Genomic DNA, 19,045 nt, shown 5'->3' with positions numbered 1-19,045 from the left:
AGTGTACCACACATCATTTAGTAGCCTCAGCTCAGCCGGCTGGCGGCTGGCGGCTGAAGAAGAGTCGATTAAAGACAGCCAGGTCTGATGGTTCTGCTGCGGCTTCTTAGTGTTCAGGCAACGGGCCAACGTGGTTGTCCTCCACGTAACCCCCCCCCACTCCAGCTTTCCAGGCTCATAGGAATGCAGGAAATTCAAACGTACTCATGATTCACATCAATACACTGAAAACCTGCAGTTCTCTTTCACTAGATCTCTCACCTAAACTATATCCTATGGTAGTCTAGCAAAACTCATTTCCCCGTGGGTAATTATCACTTTGAAAAATAATAATCAAACACTCCTGCTGCGAAGAATCGGGTCAAATTATGATCCTACACCTATACAAGAGTTGATCGTTGGATGTTGCATCAATGTTTTGCACTAAACAGTGGGGAGGTCTGGAGGGGAGACCTAACAGTGGGGAGGTCTGGAGGGGAGACCTAACAGTAGGGAGGTCTGGAGGGGAGACCTAACAGTAGGGAGGTCTGGAGGGGAGACCTAACAGTAGGGAGGTCTGGAAGGGAGAGCTAACAGTGAGGAGGTCTGGAGGGGAGAGCTAACAGTGGGGAGGTCTGAAGGGGAGGCCTAACAGTGTGGAGGTCTAGAGGGGAGGCCTAACAGTGGGGAGGTCTGGAGGGGAGACCTAACAGTAGGGAGATCTGGAGGGGAGACCTAACAGTGGGGAGGTCTGGAGGGGAGACCTAACAGTGGGGAGGTCTGGAGGGGAAACCTAACAGTGGGGAGGTCTGGAGGGGAGACCTAACAGTAGGGAGGTCTGGAGGGGAGAGCTAACAGTGTGGAGGTCTGGAGGGGACACCTAACAGTGGGGAGGTCTGGAGGGGAGACCTAACAGTGGGGAGGTCTGGAGGGGAGACCTAACAGTGGGGAGGTCTGGAGGGGAGAGCTAACAGTGGGGAGGTCTGGAGGGGAGACCTAACAGTGGGGAGGTCTGGAGGGGAGACCTAACAGTGGGGAGGTCTGGAGGGGAGAGCTAACAGTGGGGAGGTCCAGAGGGGAGACCTAACAGTGGGGAGGTCTGGAGGGGAGACCTAACAGTGGGGAGGTCTGGAGGGGAGAGCTAACAGTGGGGAGGTCTAGAGGGGAGACCTAACAGTAGGGAGGTCTGGAGGGGAGACCTAACAGTGGGGAGGTCTGGAGGTGAGACCTAACAGTGGGGAGGTCTGGAGGGGGACCTAACAGTAGGGAGGTCTGGAGGGGAGACCTAACAGTGGGGAGGTCTGGAGGGGAGACCTAACAGTGGGGAGGTCTGGAGGGGAGACCTAACAGTAGGGAGGTCTGGAGGGGAGACCTAACAGTGGGGAGGTCTGGAGGGGAGACCTAACAGTGGGGAGGTCTGGAGGGGAGACCTAACAGTGGGGAGGTCTGGAGGGGAGACCTAACAGTGAGGAGGTCTGGAGGGGAGACCATTATTTATGGAAAGGTAATCCATTATTTATGTCACTGCCTCCTTGTCGTCAGCTAACAGCCACTGAGTTTACAGCTTAAGGTTTCATCAAGTTGTTCTGTTCTTGTCGTCTGGACGGCTTTACTGTTAGGGTTCAGGTGAACCACTGAACGTTCTTTTAGATGGTGGTCTGACGGGTAAAAGGCTTCTGTTTTATAGGACTCGACTTCTTCAAGCCCTTCAATGAATGTTGGAAAACACAGTTATTTTTCATGAGCATACTTCCTTGAGTGCAGTTTGCTCAGGGATTCCAGTGCATGCTCGGTTTTCATTGGCTGCATTTCAAACGCTAACAACTTGACGATGGTACGACAACAAACAAACAGGTGTTAAAAAGGAAAGTGTTGAAAAGAAAATGTATTTAAAAAAAGTTTGGAAAGACAGAGATCATAGTGGTTGTGTTCTCATCGTTGGTGGCCTGTCACGTCATCCTTTTCCTCGGCCACCTATTTATGGAACAGCTTTGCAGAAGGTGACATTTCTTAAGGCCACGTTAAAAGAAGCATGCATTAAGCCGGTAACAATGCAAGAGTGGCCGTCCCCACGACCAATTAGAGCTTTATTGTTCTCTTTTCAATGTATAATAACACACAACTGTATGTTCAGTTCATACATTATATTACACATCTAAAAACATCATGTAAACATGACTTATAGATACACTAAACTATTATTTCATTTAAAAAGCGCTCTAACACCCCAGGACAAACCCAGACACACAAACCAAAGCATACGAGTAGTTCTATTTTACCCAGATGACCAGCTACACCTGGACTTTGTTTCTCTCTATCCTGGACTTAAACCAACAGGGGAGAGACGGGATGCAGAGAATTTTTTTGACTGCAATTTTTCACATTACAGACGTTCAACGCACAAAGTAAGCCACTTTCTCCCCTTCCGTCGTCAAAGCCACGCCGAGCCACGTTAAAGCAATCCCACGGTAAGGCACCAGGTCCTTTAAAGGTATGACCTAGAAGACACTAGACTGGATGACCTAGTGGCCATCTTTCCTGGACTGTAACCAAGCCTTACTGTAGGGTTTACTGCCTACTGCTCTTACCCACAAGCCCTTGCACTGTCTGTCTAACCCTAGTGGCTCACGCAGTTCTTATCCTGAGGGTTATCTAATCTCATTGAAACTCAACTGGTTTGCTCCACCGGCCACACAGTGTGTTTAACATTAGGTGTGTAAGCAGGGGCGTAAATCTGAGGGGCCACAAAGTATGTAAGGATGGCTGGGGGGTGGGTCCATAATGATTCCGCTTAATTCTATTTCAAAAATAAAAGTCTAACATTTGGAATTGTTTTAAGATGGTCACACCATGGACCATTTGACTATTTGATGTAGATATTTAGGACCCCTTTAGGTATAAAATGTTTTATTTAAAAATGATTTGATTAAATATTGAATTTGGCCTTTACTGCTATAGCGTGTAGAAACACATTGACAAAACAGACACTCAAAGAATAAATCATAAGGAATGAGGTTTTGAAATGTCTCGCCTATGCCTAGCTTGGCTCTCGACGTTCACATCTCCCGCGTCCGCAGTGGAGTTGCAGCGATGGGACAAGACTGTAACTACCAATTTTTGGATCACGAAAAAGCAAAAAAAATCAAGTCACGTAATAAACTGCATGGACTCACTCTGTGTTTAATAAAAGTGTTTAACATGAAATTTGAATGACTACCTCATCTCTGTACCCCACACAGACAATTATCTGTTAGGTCCCTCAGTCGAGCAGTGAATTTCAAACACAGATTCAACCACAGAGACCAGGGAGGTTTTCCAATGCCTTGCAAAGAAGGGCACCTATTGGTAGATGGGTGAAAAGGTCAAAAGCGGACGTTAACTATCCATTTGGGTGAAGTTATTAATTACACTTTGGATGGTGTATCAATACACCCAGTCACTACAAAGATACAGGCGTTCATTGCTGAAGAGGAAGATAACCGCTCAGGTAATTCACCTTGAGGCCAAAGGTGACTTTAAAGCAGTTACAAAGTGTAATGGCTGTGATAGGATAAAGGGTAGATATTTAAATAAGTTACAAAGTGTAATGGCTGTGATAGGATAAAGGGTGGATATTTAAATAAGTTACAAAGTGTAATGGCTGTGATAGGATAAAGGGTGGATATTTAAATCACTTACAAAGTGTAATGGCTGTGATAGGATAAAGGGTGGATATTTAAATCACTTACAAAGTGTAATGGCTGTGATAGGATAAAGGGTGGATATTTAAAACAGTTACAGAGTGTAATGGCTGTGATTGGATAATGGGTGGATATAACAGGATCAATATGACAACAGCCAGTGAAAGTGCAGGGCGCCAAATTCAAAACAACAGAAATCTCATAATTAAAACTCCTCAGACATACAAGTATTTTACACCATTTTAAAGATACACTTCTTGTTAATCCCACCACAGTGTCTGATTTCAAATAGGCTTTTCGGCGAAAGCACCACAAACAATTATGTTACAGTGAGGGAAAAAAGTATTTGATCCCCTGCTGATTTTGTACGTTTGCCCACTGACAAAGAAATTATCAGTCTATAATTTTAATGGTAGGTTTATTTGAACAGTGAGAGACAGAATAACAACAAAAATATCCAGAAAAATGCATGTCAAAAATGTTATAAATTGATTTGCATTTTAATGAGGGAAATAAGTATTTGACCCCTTCTCAATCAAAAAGATTTCTGGCTCCCAGGTGTCTTTCATACAGGTAACGAACGGAGATTAGGAGCACACTCTTAAAGGGAGTGCTCCTAATCTCAGTTTCTTACCTGTATAAAAGATACCTGTCCACAGAAGCAATCAATCAATCAGATTCCAAACTCTCCACCATGGCCAAGACCAAAGAGCTCTCCAAGGATGTCAGGGACAAGATTGTAGACCTACACAAGGCTGGAATGGGCTACAAGACCATCGCCAAGCAGCTTGGTGAGAAGGTGACAACAGTTTCTGTGATTATTCGCAAATGGAAGAAACACAAAAGAACTGTCAATCTCCCTCAGCCTGGGGCTCCATGCAAGATCTCACCTTGTGGAGTTGCAATGATCATGAGAACGGTGAGGAATCAGCCCAGAACTACACAGGAGGATCTTGTCAATGATCTCAAGGCAGCTGGGACCATAGTCATCAAGAAAACAATTGGTAACACACTATGCCGTGAAGGACTGAAATCCTGCAGCGCCCGCAAGGTCCCCCTGCTCAAGAAAGCACATATACATGCCCGTCTGAAGTTTGCCAATGAACATCTGAATGATTCAGAGGACAACTGGGTGAACGTGTTGTGGTCAGATGAGACCAAAATGGAGTTCTTTGGCATCAACCCAACTTGCCGTGTTTGGAGGAGGAGGAATGCTGCCTATGACCCCAAGAAACCATCCCCACCGTCAAACATGGAGGTGGAAACATTATGCTTTGGGGGTGTTTTTCTGCTAAAGGGACAGGACAACTTCACCGCATCAAAGGGACGATGGACGGGGCCATGTACCGTCAAATCTTGGGTGAAAACCTCCTTCCCTCAGCCAGGGTATTGAAAATGGGTCGTGGATGGGTATTCCAGCATGACAATGACCCAAAACACACGGCCAAGGCAACAAAGGAGTGGCTCAAGAAGAAGCACATTAAGGTCCTGGAGTGGCCTAGCCAGTCTCCAGACCTTAATCCCATAGAAAATCTGTGGAGGGAGCTGAAGGTTCGAGTTGCCAAACGTCAGCCTCGAAACCTTAATGACTTGAAGAAGATCTGCAAAGAGGAGTGGGACAAAATTCCTCCTGAGATGTGCGCAAACCTGGTGGCCAACTACAAGAAACGTCTGACCTCTGTGATTGCCAACAAGGGTTTTGCCACCAAGTACTAAGTCATGTTTTGCAGAGGGGTCAAATACTTATTTCCCTCATTAAAATGCAAATCAATTCATAACATTTTTGACATGCGTTTTTCTGGATTTTTTTGTTGATATTCTGTCTCTCACTGTTCAAATAAACCTACCATTAAAATTATAGACTGATCATTTCTTTGTCAGTGGGCAAACGTACAAAATCAGCAGGGGATCAAATACTTTTTTCCCTCACTGTAGGTCAGTACCTACTCACAGAAAAACACAGCCATTTCTCCAGCCAAAGAGAGGAGTCACAAAAATCATAAATAGAGATAGAATTCATCACTAACCTTTGTTGATCTTCATCAGATGACACTCATAGGACTTCATGTTACACAATACACGTATGTTTTGTTCGGTAAAGTTCATATTTATATCCAAAAATCTTAGTTTACATTGGCGTGTTATATTCAGTAATGTTTTGCCTCCAAAACATCCCGTGATTTTGCAGAGAGCCACATCAATTTACAGAAATACTCATAATAAACATTGATAAAAGATACAAGTATTATACATGGAACTTTAGATAAACTTCTCCTTAATGCAACCGCTGTGTCAGATATAAAAAAAACTTTACGGAAAAAGCACACCATGCTATAATCTGAGTACAGCGCTCAGAGCCCAAATAAGCCATAAAGATATCCGCCAATTTTTGGAGTCAACAGAAGTCAGAAATAGTATTATAAATATTCACTTACCTTTGATGATCTTCATCAGAATGCACTCCCAAGAATCCCAGTTCCATAATAAATGTTTGTTTTGTTCGATATAGTCCATCATTTATGTCTAAATACCTACATTTTGTTCGCACGTTCAGTCCAGTAATCCACATTCATGACGCGCAGTTCAGACGAAAAGTCAAACAATTCCATTACAGTTCGTAGAAACATGTCAAACGATGTATAGAATCAATCTTTAGGATGCTTTTAACATACATCTTCAATAATGTTTCAACCGGAGAATTCCTTTTTCTTCAGAAATGCGATGGAAAGCAGGCCCCTCTCACATCAGTGCGCATGTTCAGCTCATGCCAGACACCTGACTCAAAGAGCTCTCCTTCCCTCATTCTTCACTGTAGAAGCATCAAACAAGGTTCTAAAGACTGTTGACATCTAGTGAAGCCTTAGGAAGTGCAAAATGATCAATATCCCACTGTATATTGGATAGGCAAACCTACAAACCTCAGATTTCCCACTTCCTGGTTGGATTTTTTCTCAGGTTTTTGCCTGCCATATGAGTTCTGTTATACTCACAGACAGCATTCAAACAGTTTTAGAAACTTCAGAGTGTTTTCTATCCAAATATACTAATGCTATGCATATCTTAGCCTCTGAACCTGAGTAGCAGGCAGTTTACTCTGGTCACCTTTTCATCCAAGCTACTCAATACTGCCACCCAGCCATAAGAAGTTACATTTACATTTACATTTAAGTCATTTAGCAGACGCTCTTATCCAGAGCGACTTACAAATTGGATAGTTCATACATATTCATCCTGGTCCCCCCGTGGGGAATGAACCCACAACCCTGGCGTTGCAAGCGCCATGCTCTACCAACTGAGCCACACGGGACCCAAGTTCATACAAAGCATTGTGTTTGGGGAAAATCCAATACAACACATTACTGAGTACCACTCTCCATATTTTCAAGCATAGCGGTGGCTGCATGTTATGGGTATGCTTGTAATCGTTAAGGACCCGGGAGTTTTTCATAAAATAAAATAGAAAGGAATGGAGCTAAGCACAGGCAACATCCTAGAGGAAAACCTGGTTCAGTCTGCTTTCCACCAGACACTGTGACATGAAGCACAGGCAACATCCTAGAGGAAAACCTGGTTCAGTCTGCTTTCCACCAGACACTGGGAGATGAAGGACAGGCAACATCCTAGAGGAAAACCTGGTTCAGTCTGCTTTCCACCAGACACTGTGACATGAAGCACAGGCAACATCCTAGAGGAAAACCTGGTTCAGTCTGCTTTCCACCAGACACTGGGAGATGAAGCCCAGGCAACATCCTAGAGGAAAACCTGGTTCAGTCTGCTTTCCACCAGACACTGGGAGATGAATTCACCTTTCAGCAGGACAATAACCTAAAACACAAGGTTAAATCTACCCTGGAGATGCTTACCAAGAAGACAGTGAATGTTACAAATCTGCTTGAAAATATCTACGGCAAGACATACAAATGGTTGTCCAGCAATGATCAACAACCAATTTGACAGATCTTGAATACTTTTGAAGATAATAAAATGGACAAATGTTGGACAATCCAGGTGTGGAAAGCTCTTAGAGACTTACCCAGAAAGACTCACAGCTGTAATCACTCTTAGAGATTTACCCAGAAAGATTCACAGCTGTAATCACTCTTAGAGACTTACCCAGAAAGACTCACAGCTGTAATTAGTCTTAGAGATTTACCCAGAAACAATCACAGCTGTAATCAAAAGCCAAAGGTGATTCTAACATGTATTGACTCAGGGGGTTAAACACTTATCTAATGAAGATATATCCATATTTTATTTTCATTATTGTTTTTACAATGTATTTCCATTTTGATATTATAGAGTATTTTGTGTAGATCGTTGATATAAAATTACAATGATATGTATCGTAATCCCTTGGGTCATGGCTGGTATGGGCTGGAGGTTAGAACTGAGAGAGCTGAGCCAGAGCTGGTAGAGGGATTAGAGCTGGGAGTCTGGAGAGACTGGCCCAGGCCAGCTCAGGTTACCCCAGACGGATTTGTTCCCAGTGTTTGGGTCCGCTCGGCTTTCCACCCAGGCCCCCCGGGCCAGCCAGCTGTAAGTGCTGCTAAACAAACCCCTCTGGTCAATTATGAAGAGGAAGAGAAAACCCCTTCATCAGGACAGGTCTCTTGTATATTTTGTTGAAATAGATACATTTTGATATCGCAGCGGTTTTGCAAAATACACAAGTGGAAGGAAGAGTGGAAGACTTCTCAAATCATATTTTACATAACCTTAATTTATTTAAGTTTTAAGTTATTTTTATTGAAATAAAATATCTATTTTGTAAGAAAGTCCCATTCATGTAGGCAGTAGTCATTTGGCATTAAATTAATCTATTGTTGTGAGCGATCGAGATGTTTTGAATGGCCCTATTGACACGTTTGTCCCATGGTCAACACTAAACTATAAGTTATCAGAGGATACACGGTGTGTGCCGGTTGCTTGTTAATTGAATTGCGTCTGAGGGACGTTGTATTCGTCTCACCACGGGACCATCAAGGAACATTCCCCTCAGTAGATAAACCGATAAAGTTATACTCTAATATTGTTGATTTAGTATCTAGTATCGATTTCTCTCTGATAACGTAACTGTGCATCTTTTGTTACAATGGCAGGTGTTTTATTGCAGGTCATTGTCTCACATAAGTAAGAGCCAAAAGACCATTCTGTTTTGGTACGTAAGGGCAGATGAGGGATCTAGGTAGCAGAACCACATTCCAGTGGGTTTAATAGAAATCACTACCATTATTGCCAGGTTGAAAACATCCTCTAATAATGTTCAGAGGAAGTCCAAGTGTTTTTTTCCTGCCAACCACACACACACACACACACACACACACACACACACACACACACACACACACACACACACACACACACACACACACACACACACACACACACACACACACACACACACACACACACACACACACACACACACACACACACACACACACACACACACACACACACACACACACACACACACGCCCCCCTCTCTGATGTGTTTTATCATAACAGCTGTTTCTTGTCGTCGATCTCCCATCTTCATGAACTGCCAACGTATGAAATGCCAATCGGACAGTGAATATAAAAGCCAACATATGATCCTGATAATCAATAGTTACAAAAAGCCCCACGCCAACAATCCTTATTAGTAGTTTTCACCAGACATCTGAAAAATAATTTTATTTTGGAGCCTTGGAGGGTTGTTGCTTTGTGGCCGCTAAGCTCTCAGGATTTTAACTATTTTGAGTTGATTTGAGTTTAAAGAAGGTCCTCTTGGCTTTCTCAGCTATTTTCTGAAGATGAGTTATTATCGTGCATGGAAAACTAATTGATGTGGTGTCTTTGCATGTGAGGGTTACCGCCTCTGCCTCCTCTAGGCTACTGCCCTTCCTGATGCATCAACAGACCATCTAAACAGGAATCTCCCTGCCAAATCTATCAACACATAACACTCAAATGTACACACTTGTCAGTCAGAACAACCCAATTTGCAAACACACAAGGTGCCATGACAAAAACCTCCAGCCCTCAAAATGTTTTTGAGGCCCTTTCTTTCTCTCTTTCTTCCTGTCTTTCTTTCTTTCTTTCTTTCTTTCTCTCTCTCTCTCTTTCTTTCTTTCTTTCTTTCTTTCTTTCTGTCTTTTTCTTTTTAGATAAAGTTGTACTTTGAGCTTGAGCCTTTAGCCAGGGTCAAAATATGAATCATGGATGGCAGTCCGACAGACAACATGGTGGGGGTGGGATTTATAAAAACTCTATCAATCACTGTGGGCGACAGCTGCGTCTGACACGGTTCTGTCCTGCACGCCAGCCTAATGCCTTCCAACTGTCTGTCTGTGAAGACCCCTCCCTGTCTGACAACCCAGGATCCACTGGACCCCCAACCTACCCCACCCTACCCAGACCCCTCAACCTACCACAGACTCTGGCTGATTGACAGGCTGGGTGAAAAGTAAAAAAAAAAAGTTTTGATAAAGGTTTAATACATTTGCAAACCTATTTCACTGGACATCCATGTGGTCCTGCGACCCCTTCCTGATCTGCCCTGGGGTATGGGATGCTCCAATTAATCAAATGTATTTATATAGCCCTTCTTACATCAGCTGATGTCTCAAAGTTCTGTACAGAAACCCAGCCTAAAACCCCAAACAGCAAGCAATGCAGGTGTAGAAGCACGGTGGCTAGGAAAAACTCCCTAGAAAGGCCAAAACCTAGGAAGAAACCTAGAGAGGAACAAGGCTATGAGTGGTGGCAAGTCCTCTTCTGGCTGTGCCGGGTGGAGATTATAACAGAACATGGCCAAGATGTTCAAATGTTCATAAATGACCAGCAGGGTCAAATAATAAGACTCACAGCGGTTGTCGAAGGTGCACTTTAGGTTACTGTCCTTCCTGATCTGCCCTGGGGCATGGGAGGCTCCTCTCTAGGCTACTGCCTCTAACTCCTTCCCATTCACAAATTCCCAGCCCCTCAGTGTGAGGCAGCCCCCCACAGACTCCTCTCCCTCCCTGGCCCTGACAAAAGAGCTTTTCCCGGCATTGATGTCCCAGGGGGACGTCATTTCGGCATGCACGGGATTAAAGACAAACAGAGTGACCTGGCTCCCCAAGTGGAACCTGCTGCTCTAGTGACGCTTTACAAACACCAGCCCCAACACACTGAGGTGACTCTCCACAAACACCAGCCCCAACACACTGAGGTGACACTCCACAAACACCAGCCCCAACACACTGAGGTGACTCTCCACAAACACCAGCCCCAACACACTGAGGTGAGGCTCCACAAACACCAGCCCCAACACACTGAGGTGAGGCATCACAAACACCAGCCCCAACACACTGAGGTGACTCTCCACAAACACCAGCCCCAACACACTGAGGTGACTCTCCACAAACACCAGCCCCAACACACTGAGGTGACTCTCCACAAACACCAGCCCCAACACACTGCGGTGACTCTCCACAAACACCAGCCCAACACACTGAGGTGACTCTCCACAAACACCAGCCCCAACACACTGAGGTGAGGCATCACAACGTAAACACCAGCCGGCCGGCCGACAGACCACCATATCACAGCTATTAGCCACGGCTGTTCTGTTGTTGTTGTCTCGGTGACGGGTTGTCGGGGTGATATACAGGGAAACCAAGAGGAGACCCAGGGTTAATACAGAGGAGTTTCCTCTCTATGCATGTCAAAACCCAGCACCACCTTCCCACGCAAACACACACACATACACACCCCTTTGTAAAACAAACACAATGTTGAAAGCTTGAGAAAAATGTAAACAGACAAAATAATTAGCCAAATGATTGTCCAAGCCCTTCTCCACAAGCTTCTCCACATAGCTTCTCCACATAGCTTCTCCACATAGCTTCTCCAAACAGTTTCTCCACATAGCTTCTCCACAAAGCTTCTCCACAAGCTTCTCCACATAGCTTCTCCACATAGCTTCTCCACAAGCTTCTCCACACAGTTTCTCCACATGGTTTCTCCACAAAGCTTCTCAACAAGCTTCTCCAAATAGCTTCTCCACATAGCATCACCTCACAGCTTCTCCATAGCATATCCACATAGCATTTCCACATAGCATTTCCACATAGCATTTCCACATAGCATTTCCACATAGCATTTCCACATAGCATCTCCACATAGAATTTCCACATAGAATTTCCACATAGCATCTCCACATAGCATCTCCACATAGCATCTCCACATAGCTAAGCTAAATAAAACTTTTAGATTGATGTTTTGATACTCCTGATACTGTATCCATCCCTAGCTCTTCCCCCGTTTAGGAAGAATCTGAAGCCAAACGTAACAAAATAGTGTTTAGAGAGTCCCTAAATACCAGATCAGTGGCGGATGAGGAATTAGGTGGTTCCTGTTTCAAAGCAAAACATTCAGAATGAATCATTTATTTACAGTATCGCTGCCAGCACTGTGTTGTCTGACACACACGCGCACACACACACACACACACACACACACACACACACACACACACACACACACACACACACACACACACACACACACACACACACACACACACACACACACACACACACACACACACACACACACACACACACACACACACACACACACACACACACACACACACACACACACACACACACACACAGAGTTGCTCGAGGGGATCCCTTTATGTCGGACCAACTGATGATGAATCATGGAGAGATTCCATGAGCCAGCGAGTTGTGGTTGAGGTGTCTGTGGCAGGGAGAGGTGTCTGTGGCAGGGAGAGGTGTCTGTGGCAGGGAGAGGTGTCTGTGGCAGGGAGTTGTGGTCGAGGTGTCTGTGGCAGGGAGAGGTGTCTGTGGCAGGGAGTTGTGGTTGAGGTGTCTGTGGCAGGGAGTTGTGGTTGAGGTGTCTGTGGCAGGGAGAGGTGTCTGTGGCAGGGAGTTGTGGTCGAGGTGTCTGTGGCAGGGAGAGGTGTCTGTGGCAGGGAGTTGTGGTCGAGGTGTCTGTGGCAGGGAGAGGTGTCTGTGGCAGGGAGTTGTGGTCGAGGTGTCTGTGGCAGGGAGAGGTGTCTGTGGCAGGGAGTTGTGGTCGAGGTGTCTGTGGCAGGGAGTTGTGGTCGAGGTGTCTGTGGCAGGGAGAGGTGTCTGTGGCAGGGAGTTGTGGTCGAGGTGTCTGTGGCAGGGAGTTGTGGTCGAGGTGTCTGTGGCAGGGAGTTGTGGTCGAGGTGTCTGTGGCAGGGAGTTGTGGTCAAGGTGTCTGTGGCAGGGAGTTGTGGTCGAGGTGTCTGTGGCAGGGAGAGGTGTCTGTGGCAGGGAGTTGTGGTCGAGGTGTCTGTGGCAGGGAGAGGTGTCTGTGGCAGGGAGTTGTGGTCGAGGTGTCTGTGGCAGGGAGTTGTGGTCGAGGTGTCTGTGGCAGGGAGTTGTGGTCGAGGTGTGAAGCCAGAACAGCACATTCTTGACTTCATCTTAATAAATTTAGACTGTTAAGTGGTAGAATCACTTTGAATCAACGTGCCAAATGATCTCGCTAATGGCGTGGGTGTGTGTGTGTGTGTCTTCTTTGACTTATGATCCCAGAACTTTAAACTGATTGACTTGTTTACTGATTTTTAGAAGAAGATCATAGACTTTTAGTGTAAATCATCCAGTGTCTTCAGAGAGTATTCACACTCCTTGACTTGTTCACTTCAATCTACACTGTACAAAAAAAGAAACGCAACATCTTACTAAAGTGTCCCATGTTTCATGAGCTGAAATAAAAGATCTCCGATGTGTTCCATACGCATTCCATACTAAAAGCTTATTTCGCACAAATGTGTTCACAGCCCTGGTAGTGAGCATTTCTCCTTTGCCAAGATAATCCATCCACCTGCCAGGTGTGGCATATCAAGAAGTTGATTAAACAGCATGATCATTACACATGTGAACCCTGTGATGGGAACAGTTTTGTCACAAAGCACAACGCCACAGATGTCTCAAGTTTTGAGGGAGTGTGAAATTGGAATGCTGACTACAGGAATGTCCACCAGAGTGGTTTCCAGAGAATTTAATGTACATTTCTCTACCATAAGCCGCCTCCAACGTAATTTTAGAGAATTTGGCACTATGTCCAACTGGCCTCACAACCTCACACCAGGTGTAACCACGCCAGCCCAGGACCTCCACATCCGGCTTCTTCACCTGCGGGATCGTCTGAGACCAGCCACCAGGACTGTTGATGAAACTGTGGGTTTGCACAACCAAAGAATTTCTGCACAAACTGTCAGAAACCATCTCAGGGAAGCTCATCTGTGTGCTCGTCATCCTCAAAAGGGTCTTGACCTGATTGCAGTTCGGCGTCGTAACCAACCTCAGGATCCAAATGCTCACCTTTGATGGCCACTGGCACGCTGGTGAAATGTGCTCTTCACGGATTAATCACAATTTATGATGTACCGGGCAGAAGGCAGACTGTGTGTGTGGCATCGTGTGGGCGAGCAGTTTGAGAACAGAGTGCATGGTGGCGGTGGGGTTATGATATGGGCATGCATAAGCTACGGACAACAAACACAATTGCATTTTATCGATGTCTATTTGAATGCACAGAGATAACGTCACGAGATCCTGAGACCCATGTTGTGCCATTCATCCGCCCCAATCACCTCATGTGCCTTCAGAGTCTATTCACTTCAGAGTCTATTCACTTCAGAGTCTATTCACTTCAGAGTCTATTCACTTCAGAGACTATTCACTTCAGAGTATATTCACTTCAGAGACTATTCACTTCAGAGTCTATTCACTTCAGAGACTATTCACTTCAGAGACTATTCACCTCAGAGACTATTCACTTCAGAGTCTATTCACTTCAGAGTCTATTCACTTCCGAGTCTATTCACTTCAGAGACTATTCACCTCAGAGTCTATTCACTTCAGAGTCTATTCACTTCAGAGACTATTCACTTCAGAGACTATTCACTTCAGAGTCTATTCACTTCAGAGTCTATTCACTTCAGAGTCTATTCACTTCAGAGTCTATTCACTTCAGAGACTATTCACTTCAGAGACTATTCACTTCAGAGTCTATTCACTTCAGAGTCTATTCACTTCAGAGTCTATTCACTTCAGAGTCTATTCACTTCAGAGACTATTCACCTCAGAGTCTATTGACTTCATAGTCTATTCACTTCAGAGACTATTCACTTCAGAGACTATTCACTTCAGAGTCTATTCACTTCAGAGTCTATTCACTTCAGAGTCTATTCACTTCAGAGTCTATTCACTTCAGAGACTATTCACTTCAGAGTCTATTCACTTCAGAGTCTATTCACTTCAGAGTCTATTCACTTCAGAGTCTATTCACTTCAGAGACTATTCACTTCAGAGTCTATTCACTTCAGAGTCTATTCACTTCAGAGTCTATTCACTTCAGAGTCTATTCACTTCAGAGTCTATTCACTTCAGAGTCTATTCACTTCAGAGACTATTCACTTCAGAGTCTATTCACTTCAGAGTCTATTCACTTCAGAGACTATTCACTTCAGAGTCTATTCACTTCAGAGTCTATTCACTTCAGAGTCTATTCACTTCAGAGTCTATTCACTTCAGAGACTATTCACTTCAGAGTCTATTCACTTCAGAGACTATTCACTTCAGAGACTATTCACTTCAGAGACTATTCACTTCAGAGTCTATTCACTTCAGAGTCTATTCACTTCAGAGTCTATTCACTTCAGAGTCTATTCACTTCAGAGTCTATTCACTTCAGAGACTATTCACTTCAGAGACTATTCACTTCAGAGACTATTCACCTCAGAGACTATTCACTTCAGAGTCGATTCACTTCAGAGTCTATTCACTTCAGAGACTATTCACTTCAGAGTCTATTCACTTCAGAGACTATTCACTTCAGAGACTATTCACTTCAGAGTCTATTCACTTCAGAGTCCATTCACTTCAGAGACTATTCACTTCAGAGACTATTCACTTCAGAGTCTATTCACTTCAGAGACTATTCACTTCAGAGTCTATTCACTTCAGAGACTATTCACTTCAGAGTCTATTCACTTCAGAGACTATTCACTTCAGAGATTATTCACTTCAGAGTCTATTCACTTCAGAGACTATTCACTTCAGAGACTATTCACTTCAGAGTGTATTCACTTCAGAGACTATTCACTTCAGAGTCTATTCACTTCAGAGACTATTCACTTCAGAGACTATTCACTTCAGAGTCTATTCACTTCAGAGACTATTCACTTCAGAGACTATTCACTTCAGAGTCTATTCACTTCAGAGTCTATTCACTTCAGAGACTATTCACTTCAGAGTCTATTCACACTCCTTGACTTAATTGTAATTTCTATGTTCTGATTTAATTATCATTTCTATGTCAACAATCTACAAAAAAATACTCTGTAATGTCAAAGTGGAAGAACAATGTAAACATTTGTAAAACAAAAACAAATAAAAAAACATGTTCAAACCCCTGAGTCAATACATGTTAGAATCCCTTTTGGTAGCGATTACAGCAGTGAGTCTTTCTGGGTAAGTCTCTAAGAGCTCTACACACCTGTATCGTGCAACATTTGCCAATTATTATTTTCAAAATTATTCAAGTTCTGTCAAATTGGTTGTTAATCATTTCTAGACAACCATTTTCAGGTTTTGCCATACATTTTCAATTATATTTAAGTCATAACTGTAACTCAGGAACATTCACTGTCTTCTTGGTAAACAACTCCAGTTTAGATGTGGCCTTGTGTTTTAGGTTATTGTCCTGCTGAAAGGTGAATCCATCTCCCAGTGTCTGGTGGAAAGCAGATTGAACCAGGTTTTCCTCTAGAATTTTTCCTGTGCTTAGCTCCATTCCGTTTCTTTTTTTATCCACAAAAACTCCCCAGTCCTTAACGATTACAAGCATACCCATAACATGATGCAGCCACCACCAATATAACACTTTGTTTTCAGTGCAGTTAAAGTTAATTGCATATGCCTCATTTTTGCAGTTTTACTTTAGTGCCTTGTTGCAAACAGAATGCATGTCTTCATTCTGTACAGGCTTCTTTCATGTCACTGTCATAAAGGTTAGTATTGTGGAGTAACTACAATGTTGTTGATCAATCCTCAGTTTTCTCCTATCACAGCCATTTAAACTCTAAAACTGTTTTAAAGTCACCACTGGCCTCATGGTGAAATCATCAAGCGTTTTCCTTCCTCTCTGGTAACTGAGTTAGGAAGGAAATAATGTTTAACACTATTATTGCACAGAGAGTGAGTCCATGCAACTTATTATGTGACTTGTTAAGCACATTTTTACTCATGACTTCATTTAAGCTTCCCATAACAAAGAGGTTGAATACTTGACTCAAGACATTTCAGCTTTTCATTTTTAATTATTTTGTAAAATAAAAAAGGTAGAACAACATAATTCCACTTTGACATTATGGGATATTTTGTGCCAGTGACATTTGTTCTTCTTCTTCAAACGAACCCATTTTAAATTCAGGTTGTAACACAACAACATGTGGACCAAGTCAAGGGGTTGTGAATATTTTCTGAAGACCGCTGTCCATTATTTGACGATGGAGTGTAATAGTAAGAAACATGATGCTCTTCTCTTTGTTCCTCAATGGAAAAAGTACTTTTTCAAAACAGCTCAAAATGACTGAGGATCAAAAGTGTATTTTAAAGTCCACATTTGTCAACATACCACTTGTCACCAGAGTTGTCACCCCCCACACCCCCCTTCCCCTGCACCTCCCCCTCTCTCATGCCAGGACGTCAACTCATCAAAACACTAGGAAGCCAGATCTCGGTTTCAGACAAACATCACTCACTGTCTTTGTTTTCCCACGGGGAGGAATCTCCTCTCCCTATCGCCTTCCAGCTGCTCCGTCCCATGGCAACGACAACAGAACATGTCAATCAAAAGCAAGGCTTCGCATTCTAAGGGCCCGGGGTTTGGGTTTCTATCAAGCTAACATATGGAATTGTTTTAAGACGGTTATACCCTGGATTGTTTAGTTATTTGATTCTGAGTTTTAGATTCCCTGTAAGTATAAACCAAATATATTAAACAATTATTTGAGAAAACATTGAATTTGGCCTTACGCCCATAGAAAACGCATTGAATAACATATTCATGCAGGGAGAAACAGATTGTCACAATATACTTCTAAAGGAAGTCTGTTCTGAAGTGGCGGTCCTGTATCTGAGAGATAAAAGAAAAAGTACCCATATTACAGATGGGTACACGTACGTGTTGGTGACAGTCTCACCTTTCCAATCGACATGTACGTGTTGGTGACAGTCTCACCTTTCCAATCGACATGTACGTGCCGGTGACAGTCTCACCTTTCCAACCGACACGTACGTGTTGGTGACAGTCTCACCTTTCCAACCGACATGTACGTGTTGGTGACAGTCTCACCTTTCCAACTGACATCTACGTGTCGGTGACAGTGTTGGTCCCACGTTTCATGAGCTGAAAAAAAAGATCCCAGAATCTTTCTATACGCACAAAAAGCGTATTTCTCTCAAATGCTGTGCACAAATCTTTTTACATCCCTGTTAGTGAGCATTTCTCATTTGCCAAGATAATCCATCCACCTGACAGGTGTGTGCAAATCAAGAACCTGATTAAACAGCATGAACATACACAAGTGCACCTTGTGCTGGGGACAATGAAAGGCCACCCTAAAATATGTCACACAACACCTGTCACAGATGTCACAAGTTTTGAGGGAGCTTGCAATTGGCTCGCTGACTGCTGGAATGACCACCTGAGCTTTTGCCAGATCATTTAATGATAATTTCTCTACGAAAAGCCACTTGAAACTTTGTTTTAGAGAAATTGGCTGTACATCCAACCGGCCTTACAACCGCAGACCAGGTGTACTGCATCGTGTGGGCGAGCGGTTTGCTGTTGTCAGCGTTGTAAACAGAGTGCCCCGTGGTGGAGGTGGGGTTACGGTATGGGGCAGGCATAAACTACGGACAACCAAACGTTTTCATTTTATCGTTGGCAATTTGATGGCGCAAAAATACCTTGACGAGATCCTGGGGCTCATTGTGAAGCCCTTTTTTTTTTTAAGGTATCTGTGACCAACAGATGTATTTCTGTATTCCCAGTCATGTGAAATCCATAGTTTATGGCTTCAATTCATTTATTTCAATTGACTGATTTCCTCATATGAGCTGTAACTCGCCAATATCAATGAAATTGTTACATGTTGTATTTATACTTTCGTTCAATTTAATTTCGAAATAACTTCAGGATAAGACTATGTTACGCGGTTCCTGGCTCTTCCTCTCTACCTTTCTCTCTCTGCCTCTCTCCCTCCCTCCCTGCCTCCATCCCTTCTTCCATACCTCCGTCTCTCTGTCCATCTCTCTCCATAGTAACTAACTCTATCTCTAGATCTA

At 43.7% G+C, this 19,045-nt stretch overlaps 1 protein-coding gene across 1 annotated transcript in view; it reads right to left on the bottom strand.

Moving 5' to 3' along the window:
• Positions 1–10,716, bottom strand: part of LOC139575384 (uncharacterized) — a 43,961-nt gene extending 33,245 nt beyond the window's left edge. Inside the window, exon 1 of the mRNA XM_071400298.1 lies at positions 10,588–10,716. Coding sequence (XP_071256399.1) covers positions 10,588–10,716 — 129 coding nt within the window. The remainder of the gene's footprint in view (positions 1–10,587) is intronic.
• Between the last annotated feature and the right edge of the window lie 8,329 nt (positions 10,717–19,045).

This window comes from Salvelinus alpinus, chromosome 5, assembly GCF_045679555.1.
Source record: "Salvelinus alpinus chromosome 5, SLU_Salpinus.1, whole genome shotgun sequence".
Taxonomy (NCBI): Eukaryota; Metazoa; Chordata; class Actinopteri; order Salmoniformes; family Salmonidae; genus Salvelinus; species Salvelinus alpinus.
The sequence above is the reverse complement of the archived record's forward strand: the minus strand, read 5'-3'. Positions and strand labels throughout refer to the sequence as shown.